General features: G+C 46.7%; 1 protein-coding gene across 1 annotated transcript in view; it reads right to left on the reverse strand.

Moving 5' to 3' along the window:
* Positions 1 to 8945, reverse strand: part of IL13RA2 (interleukin 13 receptor, alpha 2) — a gene marked incomplete at its 3' end in the record, with an annotated part of 18067 nt that extends 9122 nt beyond the window's left edge. Inside the window, exons 1-2 of the mRNA XM_010018854.1 lie at positions 8844 to 8945; positions 8074 to 8128 (exon numbers count right to left, since the gene is read on the reverse strand). Of these exons, the coding sequence (XP_010017156.1) occupies positions 8074 to 8128; positions 8844 to 8945 (157 nt within the window). The remainder of the gene's footprint in view (positions 1 to 8073; positions 8129 to 8843) is intronic.
* Positions 8946 to 14334: the final 5389 nt, after the last annotated feature.

The raw sequence follows: 14334 nt of genomic DNA on the forward strand, positions 1-14334 counted from the left end.
TACACCTATAGCACAGTCTGCCTGGCTGGGACCATGCTCAGGAGTATTTATGTACCCCAGAGGTATTTACTCTGTCTCAAACCATAAATTTGCTGGGCACCAAAGGCAGTTTCTGCTCCTTTGAGGTTACTCAGAAAGATACGCACTGAACACACAACACACTTCCACAACGGATTACGGGGCTGCGCATCACCCGCTCGCTGTAACACACACACAAGCAAAGCTTCAGTTGGAAAACTACCTTCATCACCGGCCCGAGCCTGTGTGGAGCACGCGTTAGGCAGCGGCACGGCCCCCGCCAGCCCTTACCTGCGGTGGGGGGGGAGGGGGAGGGGGATGACCCCACGCACCCCCAGCGCCGCGGAGAGAGCGCAGAGCCACTGGAGAGCCATCGAGAGGTGGGACACGAGGGGCTGTGCTGGCCGGTGCCTGGTGTCCTGTGGGGCGCGGAGGCTGGAGGAGGAGAGCAGAGCTGAGGGGCTCCAGCGCAGCGCTGCGGCCCTGGCATTCCCTCTGCAGGGTGAGCGCTGACAACAGGCGCTTTTCTACCCCTTTACCAAGTCCGATTAATCATTTCCCAGAGGAGCCCCGTGTGTCACGTTTGGGGATGGGAACACATGGCTGAGCTTGGCTTCATGTGAAAGGGTTTCTGGCTGGCTCAGCACATTCTCCCCAGGCTCGTCAGCCTGTCCCTCAGTCACCACCGGCTGTCGGGCCGGGTCACAGCCTCTGCCCTGCAGAAAGCCGGGATCACTGACATGCCCACCGAGAGGAAAACAGCAGCGTGCCAGGGTCCTGCCTTAGCCCATGAGCGGACACGGCTTGTGAAGCATCACCGGTGCGCCCGGTGTTCCTGTGTCAGGGTTTGGTGACCAAAGGAGATACTGCAGAAAGGGAATTTCCTTTCTGACCCACCCTCCAACAAAAAGAGAACAAATAGCAGGAGTGCTGGTGAGGAGGAGTCCTAGTTGTCAGGATCGGTTTTTAAGGAGACAACGTTCTCTTCCTGAGCAGGTGGGGACTGAGGGAAAGGAGCAGTTTTGGGGAGGGGGTCTCCTCCTTCCTTTAGATTACATGCTGAAGGTGGGTAGGAATCGCTGCCTATGGACACATGAGCTCAGGCTGCTTCCCTGTGCAGAAAGCACATGGAATACAGGTAAAAAGAATTGGTTTTTCTTTCATTTTTACATATAGATACAGGTACAGGTATAGATTAGCTAGAGATGAGGGGGCAGAGAGAGATTAGATATAGATACATACAGATATAGACATACAGATACATAGACATAGATATATAGGTATGGATATGGATATAGATACAGATATATAGATATGATAGATTTATAGATACAGATCTATATCTAGATATGGATATAGATATCAATCTTACTGAAAGCTTGAGGCCACTGCTTGGAGTCTGCCTGTGTAAGAACACAGCAACATCCATGTGAGCACACACTGCATCACTGAGCTCCTTTCAGATTACAGACTCACTCTACATTGTCCATGCAGCCGTGGCTGTAAAGGGTGGCCTCCCAGGTCCTCCTCTGGCATGGCTGCTTACTCCTCAGCACCAGCAGCTGTGGTGCAGCCACACAAAAGTGGGGGTCCGCTGAACGGCAGAGCTGCAATGGGCCACCACAACCCCTCAGCGTTTGAATGAGAAGTGGCTCAGGGGAGCCAGAGGAAATGGGTTGTGCTGGGAGGGGGTGGAGGGATTTAAATTAACCACAACTTGTGACTGGCAACACATGGCAGCAATTAAAACTACAGTAATTTTAATGGCTCGTTTTCAATTCAAACTAATATCAAATCCCCCAAGTCCATCACATCAGTACAAGTGATGCCAGTAACTTTTGTGTTTCACTGTGAAATGAGAACATATGGAGAAGTTCCAGTCACAAGGAATGACTGGAATTACTTCTTGACATATCAAACAGGACATAAACCTTGTGTCAGCACAAACCTGGCTGTATGCACAGGTCTCCGCCTGGGAAGGGTCTCATAATTGAGCCCAAGGATGCAGCGACAAGGAGAGAGCTGCCTTACAGAGCTGGGGACAGCAGCAGCTCCAACTCAAAGCACATGCATGTCGGTGGAGAAAGCTTTTTCCATTCCCAGTACAGTTAATTTCATGTATTCACAAGGTTCCACAAGGCGAGTAAAAGTAAACAAAGGCTCACACAGAAAGATTTCAGACCAACCCAACGCTCTTACCTGGCCCTCGCAGCACGTGGGATCCGTCTGTGCCGAGTGCTGAGGTCCCCCGCAGCCCCGGCACTGCTCTGCTCCAAACTCGGCATCCCACAGAGATGCGGAGTGTTTTAAAGAGGCCCAGCAGGGATCAGAAGCCACAATGCAGAGAGCTTAAAGCACTTGCCCACACGACCAGAGGCTTTACTAAGCCAGCACCAGAGAGGGCACTGCTGGGACTGATGAGGTGCTGGCGTTAACTGCTGCTGCGACCGCGCTCACGGAGGTCTGAGGTGCGTTTGAAATGTTTAAATGTCTCATTACAGTGAAAACCAAACGGCACAATCAGTGCGAGCTGCCCGCAAGCTCCTCGCCGCGGCGGCCCCATCAGCACCTCGTCCCATGCAGCTCCGGGCAGAGGTGCCCCAGGTCCAGCCCTGGTTTGACCACCACCAGTGCGCCTGCTGCTGCCTCTGTAGGAAACACAGAATTACCCATCCTCTTCGTGCTCTCCTGCGGGCTGGGCACATCAGCACAGCTTGTCACAACCTGCTCTAGTGGAACATGTCCCTGCCCATGGAACTGGATGAGCCTTAAGGTCCCTTCCAACCCAAACCAGTCTATGATTCTATGAACATGGCACTCAAACAGCCTCACCCATCACCATTTACTCATCCTCCTCCCCTGCATCCCCATCCCTAGCCCCCAGCCTGGAGCACCCATTGCAAGGCACGGGTGCTTTGACAAGCTGAGTACAGCTTGCTGAAATAACCCCTCCTGATTCCTGTCCCTGTGCCAGGATCAGTCAGGCTCATGAGCAGTGATACAAGGTGGGTCATCCTCATATCGCCCTGTGGGCTAAGGGAAGTTGGTTGCAGCAATTCTGCCCCAGGAGGGATGATAAAGGATGCTTTGGAAAGAGCAGGGCCATGATGCACGTGCCCCAACAAGCAATGGGCTGGGGCTGGGTCTGCCCATGCCCACATTTGGGTGTACTGAGAAACCATCCAGAGATAGTAAGAACATGAGAAACAGCATCAGGCACTGACAAAGCATGTCTCCTTAGGAAGAAACCCACCCTCCCAGCACCTCTACAAGACTTCAGGTATTGCTGTTTGAACTGATGCCCAACTTAATGGAGTCAATGGGAATATTTTGGAACAGCAAATGCAGGATCAGGCTCCTTTCCACCTACCAGTTATATTGTTCCCATTTGACTGTGTGCATGCAGGTAGACGTGTGCTGCCAATGCTGCGTCAGCTTTGCAGACCTGAGGGAGGCACCATCTCCTTCCAGGTGTGAAACCCTTCCCAATGGATGAGGCTTGGAGGAACCTGCTCTAGTGGAAGGGGTCCCTGCCTGTGGCAGGGGGTTGGAACTGGATGAGCTTTAAGCTCCCTTCCAACACAAAGCAGTCTGGGATTCAGGATTCTGTGAAGACCATGGGGGCTTTACCTGTGGTTGGAGACCACTGAACAGGTGAGTAGCCTCTTGCTTTGCATCTTTCAAAAGTAAAAAGCAGTAGAAATGGGTAGTACAAACCCCATTGCCTTGAGCACCCTGTGCACTTCGGCTGTGAGAGGGGTATGGGCGAGTTCTCCCTTCACTGCAATTGGCTGTTTCCTTCTTTCTGCAAAGGACAGGGGAAAACAAGTCTTTTGCTGCTGGTAAATGTATGGCCCTGCTGTCAGGGTTATGCAAGCTTAAGATTTAACATTCATGTACTTTTCATTGTGTAAGCTACTTAAGCAGAAAAGGTCACATTAGACAGGTCATCTGAAATAAATGAGACTCATTTCCCAGTAGGGTGAATGCCAGTTCCTGAGTGCTGGAACTGGGTCAGTTCTTGAGAAAATTAGGTTGGAAAAAAGCATAGTTGGGGTTTGCAGGAACCAGGCTCCACCACAGGAGCACCTGGGCAAGCAAAGAGTGTACTTCCTGCTGCAAAGTGCCACCGGTGCAGCCTCCTCCCAGCAGCCTCCTCCTCAAACCAGTGCCCTTTGCAAACCACCACCGCTGTTCTGTTCCCTTCCTTGTGCCGTTGTGCTGGTACCTGATGACTGGGCTGTGCTTGTCCTCCTGCCGCTGTTACTGCAGTGCCCGTGCTGGACCTGGAGAAGGAGATCCACCGAGGCCAAACCGTGCAGGATCCGTGTCCTGTCCCAGCAATGCTGAGTGGAGGCACTGCCCATGGGTGGGGGGGTGACACACAGGCTGGGTGGAGGTTGCCATGTTCTCTGCTTGGCCAAGGTGCCCACCCTGCCTTGGGTTGGGCGGGAGAGACATGGAAAAGGGGAGAACACTGGGGATACTGGGATGGTTTGTGTGTGCTGGAGGGAGAAGAGAAGGGTTTGCCGGGCCCAACAGGGAGGTTGCTCAGAGGAAGAAAATGAGCTGCACCTCACAAGTGGAACTGCCTTGGCTTATCTTGCAGCCCACAGCATCTGTCCCTCATCGGCTCCCTGTTTTATTGCCTGGGAATATCCACTATAAAACCAATCTTCCCATACTTTTACATTGTCTGTCTGTAAATGTCTGGCACAGAAAACATTCATCTGAGGTCAGAAATGCCTCCCCACCGGGAAGGACTCAACACAAGTCAACCACTGCCTTCTTCCCACTGGTGGTGGTAGGAAGTGAGTAAATATGCTCCAACCCTCAACCACTCCTGACAGCCCCATTTCAAGTGTCTTCTTTCGGTTGAGATTTGCCTCCTACACAGTTTAGAACATTTCTGGCCTACTTTTGGTGGGTGCTTTCCATGCAGCACATGTACTGTCCACTCCAACCTCTGAGCTGAACCAAAGAGCGTGGTGTGGGGCAGGGCAAAAATCCCTTTGGGTTCCTTCGGTCCATCAGAACACAGCACGCCTGACAAGGAACCAACAACAGCGGTGCAGCTTCAGACCAATCCACCTTATTGTGGCCTTTCAGTGCTTAAAAGGGGCCTATGGGAAAGGTGGGGAGAGACTTTTCATCAGGACCTGTTGCGGCAGGACGAGGGGTGATGGGTTCGAACTAAAAGAGGGAGATTGAGGCTGGACGTGAGGAAGAAACTTTGTACAACGAGGGTGGTAAAATCCTGGCACAGGTTGTGCAGAGAGGTGGTGGGTGCCCCATCCCTGGAGACATTCCAGGCCAGGTTGGACACAGGGGCTTGGAGCAACCTGCTTTAGTGGAAGGTGTCCCTGCTTGTGGCTGCAGGAGGAAGTTTAAAGTCCCTTCCAACACAAACCAGTCTGGAGTTCTGTGATTCTATGAATACTGCAGGAACAGATCAAGAAGCGGGCAGGAGCCTGCTCACAGAAGGAGAAGGACATCAAGTAACAAACGAAGCTTGATTCGACACAGTGGTCCAACAATGATAGTTCTCTCTACTCCCTCTCCTCTTCTGCAGCCGTTAGTTTGCAAAGACAGGAAGAAGGAAACTGACCATTCCCCTGCCATTTCCCCAGAAACAACATAATCATCATTTAACTGATATTCCTGGGAAATAACAGTTTATGTTGCTCGAGCCAAAAATCACAAAATTCTCACTGTTGGCAGAAGTGTCTCAAATAGTTTTCACTGTTCGTGCATTCGAAGCTGACACCAGGGAGCACAATTTGCTGTTGGTTTCCTTTTCTTTTGCTTTCCTTCTGATTACAGGAGAACTGGAGATTCTGAGGAGCAAAAACGAGGGGCTGAAATGAAGAGCTTATGAATTCCTGTCTGTCTCTCTGGAATGTCATATTCTTATTAACATAAAGCAGTATTCACACTTGAGGTATCAGCATTTCTCACTCAAGCTGCAAAAGAATTAAATGACCCCAACACTAACCTTGGAGCAGAAAAATACCTGTAAATACATTTGGAGAAAGAGCAACAAACCTGCCTGAAATGCTGAAGAGCAGGGAATGTGATGTAGCTCTAACAGCTGTAGAGAAGATCACACACACAGGATCTGTCTGTGTGGACATCTGAAAAGTTGTATGAATTCTGGTAATGAAATTATTATACTAAAGCCACAATTATAAGACTCCAAAGATAGATGTTTATTGAATTGCTGAAAAATACAAGTATCCCGGTAGGTTGGTCACATTTCAATGTTAGCTAAAAAACCCTACAGCAGTTCCACACAGAGCCTGGTCGTTCTATTTCCCCACTACAATGAAAACCACCTCAAGATGACATGAAGCCAGACCTTTAACTGGCACCGTGACTCCCAGAGAAGTCACCAAGTTCTGATTCTTCCAAGGTTGCCCTTGCTGGTCACTACAAGCTCAGTTGTGCATCATTCAGTCCTTAAGGCAGTGTTAGGGCTGTGACAACCAGGTATGTGTGTTACAATCTACTCTTTGGCTCTATAATCAGGGTATTATTAGCATAAGATTTCCATTATTAATGAGGCCTAACTAATTAAACCCACAAATAATGACACAGACATTTCGAGGTCGTTGCAACATTAAGTGGCAAACTTTCATTCTTGGGAGGGTTCAAACAGCCATTCGAATGATGGTTGTGGCTGATCAATGTGTTTGAACACAGAACCAGGGACCGCAGAGCCCTGTGGAACCAGGGAGGAGCTGGAGTTACTTAGTTTTCTAGACTCTCCTCAGTTTCCAGAACAAAGAGCATGGGACCAGCGATGCTCAGCCAGGGCTCCGTAGCTGCATCCACCTCTGGACTGCGAACAGAAAGTTAAAAGGCTACAGCCATGGCAGTGACTTAACTGAGGCAAAGCAGCAGCCGCAGGCACACGATGCACGACTGGCCTGCAGGCAGGACACGGGAGAGGCTGGAAAGGAGCCACAGCACGAGAACACGCCTCAGCGGGACCTGACGGACCCCGGAGGAGAGGCAGCTTTCATGCTGGAATGGAAAAAACCCCACTTCTGATTTCGGAAATAGAAGCTGAGTGAGCTCAGTGTGGGGAGGTTGCTGCGGTCAGCGAGACCTACACAGACCTAGAACTGCTCCCAGGGGTCCCGGCTGGAGGAAGCACCGCAGACAGGATCCTACAACACATCCAGTGCTGGGAGCTCTCACATCCCACCGGACCTGCTGCAGCCTTTCCCAAGGCAGGAGGTGTCAACCATTTACAGACCTCCCAACACCTCAAGGCTCAATGCAAAAGGCCCACGTCTGAGGCATGTTATCTGCAGCTGATCACCGAAATACAAGGAACACACTTGTTTGTGGCACCCTGCATTGGCTGTCACCAGTCAGGCCTAACAACAAAACTGTCTGGATCTTTAAATGAACAGAAATAAATGAAGGTAAAATCAGGCTTTTTGTCCAGAGTTCTGTTTTAACCGACCTACAACCACGGCTCCAGAACCCAGCAGCCCTTTCCCTCACCTCGTGTCAGATGTAGCAGTTACTGTGAACCACACAGAAGGTGACCTGTGCTCTGGCCAGATCCAACCCTGGGAGCTCTTCTGCCAGCCGGAGCTTCCACACTGGATGAAGCTGATTGTGAGCATGAGTCAGACAATGATGTTGTTCCAAATGTACTACGAGACATCATGCTATGATAAGAGAGTGTATAAACGTGTAAAGACCCCGCTACAAGAGAAGGTGTTTCTATCTTGACGTATCCTCCCACCTTGTAGTCCCTCTTGGTCACAACCAAAGTCCTAACCTGCCTCACCTGTCAGTGTCCTATTATCCTGGAATAAGAGTCAATGTTCCTTCTGTTTGTCACTATAAAAGATACAGAATCCCAGCCTGGTTTGGGTTGAAGGGACCTTCAAAGCTCATCCAGTTCCAACCCCCGGCAATGAGCAGGGACATCTTCAACTAGACGAGGTTGCTCAGAACCACATCCAGCCTGGCCTGGAATGGCTCCAGGGATGGGGCAGCCACCACCTCTCTGGGCAACCTGTGCCAGGATTTTACCACCCTCATTGTACAAAGTTTCTTCCTCACGTCCAGCCTGATGCAGGTCACTCATCTACCAAAATGGCAACAGAGACACTTGGAAGAACATACAACAAATCATCATTATTTACTACGAATATATAAAACCTGAAGTGAAATCAAACTGAGTAACTTGACTACATGAAAGTTATGAAACAGTCTGTATTTTATACACAGCGTATGTACACTGGCTTGGAAATGGGGGTTATCCATGCAAATTGAATACAAAAAACTATTTACAAAAAAGTAACAGTAGGAACAGTTTTCAAAAGAAATGTCTATGTTGGAAGCTCCAGCAAGGATGGAAATCCCAAAAAAGGGCTCCGTACAGTATTGTACAAGTTGACAGTCTTGGAAGTGCGGGAGGAAGATGCACTTTACAAGAACATGAGATGCAAAATGAATTAAAATGCGCTATCAAAGAGGTTGCAAGTATATACACAACGTCAACATCTGTTTCTCCATGAGCACCCCAGTGCCTCAGAACTGCTCCTGCCCTGCACACATTTACACCCCCATCATCTGCTCATGGTGTATTTTCCGAGTTTCATAACCACGAGTTACAAAACACCTGAACACCAACAGTCACAATTTCCTTGTTCTAGAAGTTACACAACAGTAAGAAGTACTCATGTTACTCCCAATGTGATCCACAAACCACCCTTCTTCTACAGCCCTCCGGCAATCACAGGCTCCCATTACCTGCCGGTGCAAGGGCTGGGAATTCCCGCCATTGCAGCAGCGCTTACCCAGAGGCATCGCTTCAGAAACAGCTGGATGAACATCTGCACGTGAAGAGCACGTGCTCCAGGAAGCACGTTCACACTGAACAATGGGAGCTCCCACGCCATGACCAGATCCCACACAAATAGAGCAGTCCTGGGAAGCCTGAACTGCTTCACTCCTACCTAAGATGTATCCTTGTGCTTATTTCTGAGTATTCTCTATTTCCCAACCTGCCTTCATAAAACTATCATGAAAAGAAATGTTGTGTTTGCCTTATTTCACACAAACTTGGATGAAGCGAGGAAATCCTCTTCAGTGCCAAGAATTCAGTTTCAATGACTGACTTCATGGTGTAGCTCAGTTCCAGAACTATAGATGGAAATTCTGGTCTCACTGAAGTCACAGAATCAGTTCAGTTGGAAAAGACCTTTAAGATCAGCGAGTCCAACCGCAAACCCAACTCTGCCAAAATGGAAAGCTTCCCAAAACAAACCCATTTGCTGTTGTTTGAGCTATTCTTCTCCCTTCATATTGACTAAGATACTAAAGTAGTCTTGGAAAGAGTTTTTGGTTCTGGTTATTTGAAGATTAGGGTTTGAAAATGTGTATGGAAAAAGCAGATTAAACATTCTTCTTTGAAAACATAGCTGGCTATAGAACATTTGAACTAAAAATGACTGGCTGTGTAATTTTTATAATCATACAATCCCCAACTGGTTTGGGTTGGAAGGGACCTTAAAGCTCCTCCAGCTCCAACCCCTGCCCCAAGCAGGGACACCTTCCACTAGAGCAGGTTGCTCCAAGCCCCTGTGTCCAACCTGGCCTTGACCACTGCCAGGGATGGGGCAGCCACAGCTTCTCTGGGCACCCTGTGCCAGCGCCTCAGCACCCTCACAGGGAAGAGCTTCTGCCCAAGAGCTCATCTCAGTCTCCCCTCTGGCAGGTTAAAGCCATTCCCCTTGTCCTGTCCCTACAGGCCCTTGTCCAAAGCCCCTCTCCAGGTCTCCTGGAGCCCCTTTAGGCCCTGGAGCTGCTCTAAGGTGTCCCCTTGAGGAGCCTTCTCTTCTCCAGCTGCCCCAGCCCAGCTCTCTCAGCCTGGCTCCAGAGCAGAGCTGCTCTGTAACCTCTACAGGAAGGTGTACTTAAGGGTCTGCCTCCCTCAGAATGAAGTAGCTACAAAACATCTATTTTCTGTACTTAATCTAAAGGCTTTTCAGGGTGAAGTGATTCAGTGTGAAGTCAGGTCAGAGCACCGTGTCCTTAGAGAACTGTAATTTGCCTTTCCTGTTCCTAGTCTTACTGTCTTCTTTTAACTCCAGTTCTGTGGCTGTTGGGCTTTTGGTTTTTGGAAGGTTTTGGGGGTTTGCTTTTGGTTTTCAAGTAGAGGTCACTGTTAAATGACATACCTCTTGAAAGAAACACCTACAATAGCCTGATTTCAGGAGGAAAAAATGTGCTTTAACCATACAAATTCCACTGTCTGCAGAAAGTGCCAGAAACTCCCAGAAGTTGCTTTTAGTTGGAATCACTTGAATTAGTAACAAGCTTTGGTACACAGGCAGACTGCAGCTGGATTAGGTACAACAGCTACCCTTGTACAAGCATTCAGCAAGCAGCAGCAGGACAAGTGCCAGACCTTTGTCCTTCTCTTCAGTCTGAGAAGACAAATGGACATTTGCTTTAGTGAACAGATGCCTTTTCATTTTTTGTTTGAATCAGGTAGATTTATATCCAAATCTAAGACTGCCACAAGTGATACCTGAAATCAAGTTTGTGGTGCAGTACGTGACTGATGGCAATCCTCACCTGCAGTGTGACAGAGGTGACACCTTCCTGTAGTATGAAAGCTGTGCTTCAAAGGAATTTTTCCTACTGTCAATACATATATGGCACATCAGAAAATCTGTATTAAATAAATGAATCTATGTAGTATTTTACAGATTCCTTTGACTTACCAGAGATCACTATTTTGTCAAGAACTTGACACTAAAGCTTTGCCAGTGTTAAATGAATTTGAGCCATGTTTGCTATGGGCTGCAGCTCAGGTATCTGTAAGCCAAAAAGGTGGAAACTTCAATAATAGAATCTTGGAGTGGTTTATGTTGGAAGAGAGCTTAAAGCTCCTCCAGTTCCAACCCCTGCCCTGGGCAGGGACACCTTCCACTAGAGCAGGTCGCTCCAAGCCCGTGTCCAACCTGGTCTTGAACACTGCCAGGGATGGAGCATTCACAACTTCCTGGGGCAGACTGTTGAAGTAAAGAATTTCTTCCTTATATCTAAGCTAAATCTCTCTGTTTCAGTTTGGACCCATCACCCCTTGTCCTATCACTCCAGTCTCTGATGAAGAGTCCCTTTCCAGCATCCTTGTAGCCCCCTTCAGACACTGGAAGCTGCTCTGAGGTCTCCAGGAGCTTCTCTTCTCCAGGCTGAACAGCCCCAATGTTCTCAGCCTGTCTTCACATGGGAGCTGCTCCAGCTCCTGAGCATTCTCGTGGCCTCCCCTGGACTCCTTTACTGAAGGAGTTCTGTATTAAAAGCCATCTCTGAGACCCTTCTTCTCTCCTCCTTCTTGACTGAAGTCAAGACCAGAAATGCCTTGGCTTCTCTGAAGCTCAGATTTTACCCAGACATTCTTACAATTCATGTACTTATTGTTTCAACTGTTTCCTCCATATTTTATGATCATTTTATTTGGAAGACCTCCAAGTGTAGATGGCTTTTGCATCCCCAGCAGTGCCCCAGCTCACACACTGCATTAGCAGTGTTATAGATGTGAAGCACTTCTGAGATACTGTGTGGGAGGCAATCACACTTTACAATGGTTATTTTGATATCACTGCTTCAAGACCTCACACTATCTGGGGCATTATTGCTTAAATGAAAGATCTTTCATGTGTGACATACTGCATCCAATGACACAGAGAAACAGAAAACATACTCAAGGCCAGAGGCCCTGTCAGTACGTCAATTCACTCTGTAGTTTACAGACCACACAACTGCAGTAACTTTGTATAGCATTCACAATAAGAAAGCACCCTAGTGAACTCTTAAGTTTATTAGGAAAACCTAATGCAGCTTCCTAAAGTTTTTCGTCTTGACTTCTCCTTACATCTGAAATAAAAACTGAGTACCTACAACAGGAACGGGGGCAGGCCTCTGGTTTTAACCATCCCATCAGCTGTAGCAAGTATTCATTAATGCCACTGCATCCTAAACAGAATAGGAAAAGGGTATCTCAAACATACTAACTGCTGGGAGCAGGGATTCTGGAATCACAGTAGTTCACCAGTGACACTGGAGAAGTTTCTTAAAGTCAAAAGGAAAGAGGAACATGTTTTAATGACCAATGTGAAGTCACTAGATCTGTGAGAAGACAAAATTAACTAAGATGATGCTGGGAATCAAATGGAAAGGGAGAAAGGGGCAAATTCTTGTACAGGAAAGACGGCAACAATCTCCACAACCTGCTTTAAAAATGAAAACTTGTATTACAGAACATGAGCATCTTTTTTTCACAGTTGCTCCTAAAAAAATCAGAACAGGAACAGCCAATTTTTGCAAGGCTTCAGATTATTAACAGCAGCCAAAGGAAGCTGAGAAAAGATTTGTCCAGGCACAGTGGACCTTTTCTCAAGATTGCTCTGAAGGATACTTGAAGGCCTTCATCTTTGTCATGCTAAAAAGGAAGCCCTGGAAGAATCATGATTATCCTTCCCTGTAAGCATGACGAAGGCCATAATTATTTCCAAGGAATGGCAAAGCAAGACTGTTCCTAGTTTGTGGGAAGAACTCCAGAGTACTAAAGTTATTTTAGTAGTTTTCAGCTTCAGAGGTACAATTAATTTCATATCCAGTTTCCAAGTTACTTAGGAAATTAGCTAAGCTTAAAAAACCCCACAACCCAAGACCAAACTGGTCAGCATGTGGCACACAACGTCAAGGGGATTCTTCATGTTTACACTGAGATGGAACTGTATCTATTTAGTTTGAGTAGAAAAAGTTACTTTAAGATCAAACATTTAAATATGACAAGGAAATAGGTCAGTTTAAGGCAGGTAACTGAAAGCGACCATTTATAGTCAGCAATTCTATGGCTAATGTACTGAAAGAGAACGTGGTGGGTGTCATCAATACCACAGCCAGGAACTGAAAGACAATGACTTATTCTTTTGACTGGTTGTGTTCTTCAAATGCAGCAGACAAGCATTTTGCTTAATGAATTATATTACTTATTCATTTGAGTGTTAGTGTGACTTTGCAGCTGAATGCCTTTAACAAGGAATGGAGACCAAAGTTGTTAAAATGAGGCTTATGTGGATGATTTACAAACCAAATAGAGAGGTTTGAAATCCCACATTTCAAAGCTCAAAGCAATCCAGTTTCCTTAAACAAGTATTCATGTAACCTAAGATTTCTTTTGAGGAGTTTGCTGTTTTACACCAGCCTCTCCAGGAGCTGCGCTGTAAGAAACCACCATCTAAATAACAGTGGGTTTAAACTATTACACATTGATCAGTTTGTTTCAAGGGATTTAAAAAGAATCTATGTTTTAAACAAAATCTGGTCATCAGGAGGTTATTTTTCCTCTCAATTATTGATTTTAAGGACTGTAGTTAAGTAAGTAAGGAGTAAACAATACCCCCTCCCTCATTCCTTCATGAATTGTATTACAATGGACCTTGATTAATTAGCAAGAACAGAATCAAATCTTGTTACCTGCTTGGCAAATGTATCCCTCAGTCAAAATTAACTTAGCCGGAAACAGAAACTCTGTGGCAGTTTTCAGTGGAGCTACCTATTCATGAACAGCCTAATGCAAACAGATTTAGTAATAAATTATTAGCAACTCTTTTGGAGAACAACTCAACTGTGTATGGTTTCAGAATGTGCTCAAAACACCAAGAACTGGTGCAGAAGCAAACAAATAGATAAACTTAGAGAAGCCTCAAAAAAACCACCACAGCAGAATTGGTTCTATTTCCCATTTATCCAGAAAAGTCTAATGGTCTAATGTCTCAGCACGGTGACATTTGTACCAACTGATCTGTGTGCTAGGCCACACTTGTGTAAGTTACACAATAAATCCTGTAAACACTAAAAAGAGAAACACTGATATTTCCCAACTAAACTATGGATAAGTCTGTTGTAAAAATGTAACACGAGCTCAGGAGCAACATTACACAAAATCCTGAAAGTCACAGCAGAAACCTGAGATTTTGGCAGTTTTATCAAAATGTCCTAAATTACTCGGTGTGCATCACTAGTCCTCACCTCTTACTCACCGTGTGTATCTGTGTGTCCTAAAGAAAAGTAGACAACTTTTTTGTCCAACAATACATTAACCCAAAAGTAATCAGGTATTATCAAATTAAATATCATAAATAAAAAGTATTTACAGTATTTTCTAATTATTAGACAACAAAATAACCAATTCAATTGTGCAACAAACTTAAAGACACCCAACATCAAAAGTGTGAAGCGTTACTTAAATCTTCACGTACTGATTTTACAAAA

Source organism: Nestor notabilis, unplaced genomic scaffold (assembly GCF_000696875.1).
Source record: "Nestor notabilis isolate BGI_N333 unplaced genomic scaffold, ASM69687v1 scaffold26757, whole genome shotgun sequence".
NCBI lineage: Eukaryota > Metazoa > Chordata > Aves > Psittaciformes > Psittacidae > Nestor > Nestor notabilis.